We start from the raw sequence: 6,462 nt of genomic DNA, 5'->3' as shown, positions 1-6,462 counted from the left end.
GTCGTTTTGAGAGGTGCCGCCCGCTTGCTGCGTCCCCCAGTGTTAGAATTCCCGGTGTGGATGGCAAGACTGAGACACATCCTAACATGTCCACACCAATGTGGCCCTGACAGATTTTGTAAAAGTAAACAAAGACATGTGGAAAATGAGTTCCTCGCTGGCCACGTAGCCCGGGAGGGATGAGATAGCAAAAAATACTTTCTGGAAAAAATACTTTCCGGAAACACACGCACACACACACACACACACACAGACACACACACAGAAAACACACACAGTAACTAAAAATGTTTCTCAAACTACACCAGTGTTTCAAGAAATGTTAGAAGGACTTCTGTAGGAAGAAACAAAAGGCAAAAAATAAGATTAATAAATATCTATAACTACATATTCATAAACTATTGTTTCAAATGAGGAAAGGTTGCAAGTTCCAATCAAAAGATACAGTGGCTGAATAGATATGAAACTCACTTCCCGGGCAAAAGACACACGTGCTGAATGGAATAACACAGAAGAGGATACAGTATAAAAATGAAAATGAAAACTACATCGAGACTACAGTTGCTTATAGACGACGTCTGGACGTACGCGATTCTTTTATTGGATTTATCGGAGGTGACGTGCGTTCATAAAAGTATATAAACAACCGGAAGTCTCGTGCGGCGTCGGTGGGGACACAGATCGGCACGGTCGTTTCAGAAAACCGTCAGGCGGCCGCTGGTCCGACGAGACACGTGTGGACACGCAGCCGCGGCACTGCCAGGTGTAGACTCAGACGTGTAGATGCGTGTGGGCTGAAGCTACACATCAAAGCAACCGTCACGACACGCGGTTCCTTCCGACCCGAAACGAGACACAAGGCCGTTGTAGAACGCGTGGGGACATGTCCGTATATGCCATTAAAACACAGAGAAGGTTCCGGAACGGCCCGCGACCCCGGCGGCACGTCGCTTTCGCGTGCTGGAGGGCGGTGCACGCCCGGCTCACTCACCGTTTCCTCCCCTCGCAGGACAGTGGCACCTGGGATTGAGCTGCGTCTCCCGTGATGACCACTGCCACCACCCTCGAAATCACGGCTTTGACCACTTCTACGGCCTGCCCTTCGGGCTGCTGAGCGACTGCCAGGCGTCGGGCACGCCCGAGCTGCACCGCGGGCTCAGGGTCAGGCTGTGGCTGTCCACGGCGGCCCTGGGTCTCGTGCCCGTCCTGCTGCTCGTCCCCAAGCTCGCCCGCTGGCTCGCCGTGCCGTGGAAGGTCATCGTGGGCTCCGCCCTCCTGGCCTTCCTGTTCTTCGCGGGCTGGTACTCCAGCTACGGCTTTGTCCGGCGTTGGAACTGCATTCTCATGAGGGACCATGAGATCGTCCAGCAGCCGCTGAGAGAGGACAGGGTGGCCTCGCTCCTGCTGAAGGAAGCCGTGGACTTCATTGACAGGTGGCTGCTTACGTCGGGCCTGGGTCCCCGTGCGATCATTTTGCTTGGGATTCAGAGAGGGTGGGCACATCCTCAGGACAGGGGCCCGTGGGTGTGCACGTGGCATTTTTGGTATATCGGAGTCTCTCGTTTGACACAAAAAACGGGGATAGCTCTATTTCCTGAGAAGGCAAAGCAATACATTTTCCTCACGCCTTTAAAAAAGAATCGTGAGTCCCCGTATTTTAATCCGCGCTGCTGCAACGTGGATTCGCATCAAAATGCGATCGGCCTTGATTTCGCTTGGCCGCAGACACGGTCTGAAAATCCCTCCCCGTCCAGGGACAAGGAGGACGTGACCCTATATCGATGCCTATTCTTAAGTAATAGATGTGTTTTTTAAATTTTGCTGTATTATCGGTTTCGAGGATGCAGGACACTTTTGCAGGGTAGACATTTACGTCGTTGACGAGATGATCCTCTGGTCTGTCCTTCTCCCCTCTGGCCGTCCACGTGGCCGTGACCTGAGTGCTGCCTGCTTTCCCTGTGCCGAGCTCCCCCTCCCCGTGACCCTCTGCCAACAACGACTAATTTCTGCTTCTGCTTCGTTCTCTGCTTTATGTCTTTAATCGAAGCCCCGCAGAGAGGCGTCTAATAGCATCTCAGCTTGTCCCACGAGCTCACTTCTAGATGGCCGGCTGCAGGTGTTTTAAAGTTGTCCCTTTTTTCTCTGGGGTGGGGGAGTGGGCAAAAGTCATAAAGTATAACTTCCTGGGCACGAGACGTAAACGAGGAGTTTGTTTCTCTTGTGTTATCTGCGCCCTAGCTTCTCCCATCTTGCTAGGTTTTAAAAGTCGGCGACCTCGGAGCCCAACGTGGATGCCAAAGCTCCAGCCATCATGTTGATGTCCCAAGCAGGAGAAAGGAGGAAGACAAGGCAATGATAAGAAGCATTTCTAGAGACGACACGCTGGGCCCAGTTAAATGTTGGGACTCGTGTCCCTGGCGGGGGGTGGGGGGCACAGGGAGACCAGAGAGCAGGGAGGGCCTGAAACTCGAGTGCCCCGTATTTGTGTCTGTGTTTAGGGTGTGAGTCTTCCTAACGCATGCCTGGGAAAGCGTTCTCAGAAAGTCGATGGAAGAATCCCTATGGCTTTCATTCATTCGTTCGTTCATTCAACAAAGATCAAAAAGATGCCTTAAGCCACTACTTTATGTCATTTTCTAAACTGAATGCAAGAGAGCGAAAGAGAGACCACAGCACACAGTGCGCGGCCGAGTTCCCGTTTATTTTCACCCCGTCACATCCGTGCCGCGCTGACTCTGGCCGTGGTGTTTGTTACTCCCTCGAGCGGTACCGGCAGCCGGGTAGAGAACACGGAGAACCTGTGTCCCCTCTTATGAGGTCTTTACACCGAGGCGGCATCGCACGTGAGGGAGGAACAAGCCTGTGGGACGACGATGACCCCGCTGCCTTCCCACCCCCAGGTACAAACGCGGACCTTTCCTCCTGCTGCTGTCCTTCCTGCACGTGCACACGCCGCTGACCACCAGAGACAAGTTCGTGGGGCGCAGCAAACATGGCAGATACGGTGACAACGTGGAGGAGATGGACTGGATGGTGGGTGAGTAGCCGGCAGCACCGCCGTGAGTGTCCGATGCACGGACCGGAGCAGGTCACATCTGTACGAATTGCCGCGGATTCGGCGCTCGGTAAGGACGCGTTGGCCTGAGTCGAGTCGACGGCGGGCCGCGGCCTCAGCGAAATCGCCGTTACGCTGACGGTCAAAGGAAACGTGTTATTCTTATCGGTTCGTGTTCCAAGGCGGGCTTACGACCGTGGCATGCAGCTTGCCGAAACCAAAGTCCTCCGTTTCCCAGTCGTAAGATTGATACAGAAAAAGTTCACGAGGGACAGTTCCTGGGAAGGGGGGCTGGCATGAGCGCGGACGCGGTTAGCGGCCGCGTGCCCACCGCTCCAGGAAATCACTCTGCTGTTTGCATAGTATTTGTCCCATTTCATCCGTGACAGACTTTCCTTCAGCTCAGTAGGCTGTTCTGCACAAAGGATTATTTTTTTCCTGCACTTGAAAACTGTCATGCGCAGAACCACCTAAACTGATAATAAGTCCGTTCTTTGCTGCCTCTGTAAAGGGACATTCATGCCAAGTGTCTCTAAAAGAAATAGAGTGAGCTTCATTTCAGTGCATTCAAAGTGTGTTGAACCATGAAAGTCTGTTACACGTGATATGTTTTAGCTCTGAGCCACAGTCTAGGTGAGTGACCGGGGGCTCGTGAAGGTCCCTGGACGACGCCTGGTCTCTTATACGACAGGGAGGGATCGTGAGTATATTTCTACTTTACGTTGGATAAACTATGTGTGTTTATATAAAGTATCAAGATACAATTATACTGTTTAGAGTCCACGTGTAACCCCAAAGAGAGGTCAGGAACACAAGAGAAGGCAGTAGGAAATTTAGCCGAAAATAGAAGGGAAAAAAGAAATATATAAATAGGGACTACACAAAGGCTTAATTAAAAATAGCCAATTTTTTGCATTGGAAGCCAATTTTAAGCTCATGCAATTAAAGCTGATGTCTCTATTACTGGCTTAGCCTTTGTTCTGTGATGATATAGATAGATAGATAGATAGATAGATAGATAGATAGATAGATAGATAGTTAGATAGATGATAGATACATAGATACATAGATAGATACATAGATAGGTGATACGTAGATAGATGATAAATAATAGATCAATCATAGATAAATCATAGATAGATGATAGATCTAAAGTTATCTATGCTGTATATATAATCACAATCTGCATACATATGTCAAATATATCACTATATATATTTATACTATACATAATATATGTAAATCACACACAGTATATATATGTTTAATCTTCTGTCAGAGAAACACAAACATTGAAACCTATTCAAACTGTTGCAGTATAAACAGCTATCATATCGTACCCTTTGTGTAGCTGTAAGGTTGTGATTTCATTGCTCGGTGATTATTTGTCTCCAGAAAATCTCCTGTAGAAATAAATCTCTGTGCCGTATCTGTATCTTTAGCGGAAGGACAATACCCCACAAAGAGAATTTCTGTCAAGGTCCATACCTGCAGTTTGTCACTGACACACGGTTACAGTTATCCTACGATCTAGGTAAATACGATACGCGCGTGTCCCACAGAAGCTATCCATTGCATTTAGCAAAGGGCTGCTATCGTGTACCTGGCAGAAACGAAAAGCAGGTATTCCTCCGCAAAGCATATCCCAGACGGTCTGCAGGCTTCAGATTGTGACAGGGACAACAAATCCTTTACGGGTTGGGGCGCTGGTCCCTGCAGCAAGTGTCAGGCTTTACGTGTTGATTCCTGGAGATGTTATTCTTAAAGCTATTGTTTCTTTTCGATTAGGACTCGTAAGTTCATTTTAGCTACCGAACCTCATTTGTATTGGCTACTTTGATCGTTGTGGGTGATGGTGATTTTATATATTATAAATACGATGATGATCTTATATATTATATATACCATACTTTGTAATATATTGCATGTGTGTATATAATATATAATGCAATGTATACATGATTACATTATTTGCGTACTTTATATAGTTGTAAAATAAAAAATATTTTCTTATACATAGAATAAAAATTATGTTATACATTAAAACGACATGTTAATATTAAATAATGAAATGACACGTTACATAATAAAATAACATATACCGCAGTCGGGCAATACATAATTATTGTATGACGCTACTTTATACCACATTCAATTGTCCATCCTTATACATTATATCATTATATATTTATAGATTATAACTTTTATAGTTATAAATATTTTATTATATATTGACATCTTTTAATTACGTATTTCATATATAATGTGATAATATATGATATATATAATATATAAATTATGTAAGACTATAATAATATTTATATATAAATAATATACTTGTTATATGTTACACTATATATTGTATATTCTAATATATTATAAATATTTTCACATAAGTGCATTTCCTATTTATCATATAATGATACATTATATTTGTCACATAGTATCTATTGAGCATTTATTATGTATGTATAGTAAACACGTATGCAACAGAGTGGATATTATATCATAAGTACATCATAAATAATTATAAACATAAAACTTAATATTATTTTATATAAGATGTAGTATACACTGTATATATGTCTTAGAGTATTCTCCATTAAATAGTGACTTGTTACATAATTTTGCATGCGATGTCATAAAATAACATTGAATCATACTGTCATTTTTATATAAATACGTACTTATATAAGCCTTATGTAAATATGTGAATAACAGTTATACCATTACGTGTAGCGAATGCCTAGTAGCCCACACGGGAAAGTGAAAACATCCTGTTTCCACCTGCACCAGGTAAGATCCTGGAGGCCCTGGACCGGGAGCACCTGGCCAGTCACACGCTGGTGTACTTCACCTCGGACAGCGGCGGCCGCCTGGAGGCCCAGGATCGCGGGGCCCAGCTCGGCGGCTGGAACGGCAGGTACCGAGGTGAGGCCCGGAGACCGTGGCGTCTCCGTTCCTGGCACTGTGGTGCCCGGTTAGCTTCGCCTTCACGTGAACGCGTCGGCAAATGCTGTTTGCAGGTTTTTACGTGAGTCGCCATGTCTTACGAAGCTAGGTGAGAAACGGCTGCAGGTTTGGGGGCCCTTTCCACGAGTTTAAGGCAAAACGTCGGACGTTTCTCAACCTCGCATCTTGGGGTGGATGACTCTCTGAAGTGGGGTGTTCTGGCCACTACAGGGTGCTCGATGGTGTCTCTGGTCTCCACCTACCAGATGCCAGGAGCACTTCCCATCCGTTCCTACACTCAGACTGTCCCCCCAAATTGTCAGATGTCCCTGTTGGGTAAAATCACTCTGGTCTTCAAGCACTATAATAAGTAGATGATTGCTAGATGATAGATAGATAGACGATAGATGATAGATGATAGATGATAGATAGATGATAGATAGATAGATGATACA

General features: G+C 45.8%; 1 protein-coding gene across 1 annotated transcript in view; it reads left to right on the top strand.

Annotated features, from left to right (window-relative positions):
- Positions 1-6,462, top strand: part of ARSH (arylsulfatase family member H) — a 17,223-nt gene that overhangs the window by 6,062 nt on the left and 4,699 nt on the right. The window contains exons 4-7 of the mRNA XM_011380834.2: positions 416-478; positions 1,010-1,433; positions 2,901-3,037; positions 5,852-5,986. Of these exons, the coding sequence (XP_011379136.2) occupies positions 416-478; positions 1,010-1,433; positions 2,901-3,037; positions 5,852-5,986 (759 nt within the window). The remainder of the gene's footprint in view (positions 1-415; positions 479-1,009; positions 1,434-2,900; positions 3,038-5,851; positions 5,987-6,462) is intronic.

The sequence above is a fragment of the Pteropus vampyrus genome, unplaced genomic scaffold, assembly GCF_000151845.1.
Source record: "Pteropus vampyrus isolate Shadow unplaced genomic scaffold, Pvam_2.0 Scaffold407, whole genome shotgun sequence".
Lineage (NCBI taxonomy): Eukaryota > Metazoa > Chordata > Mammalia > Chiroptera > Pteropodidae > Pteropus > Pteropus vampyrus.
Note: the sequence above shows the minus strand (reverse complement) of the source record. Positions and strands in the feature narration are given on the sequence as shown.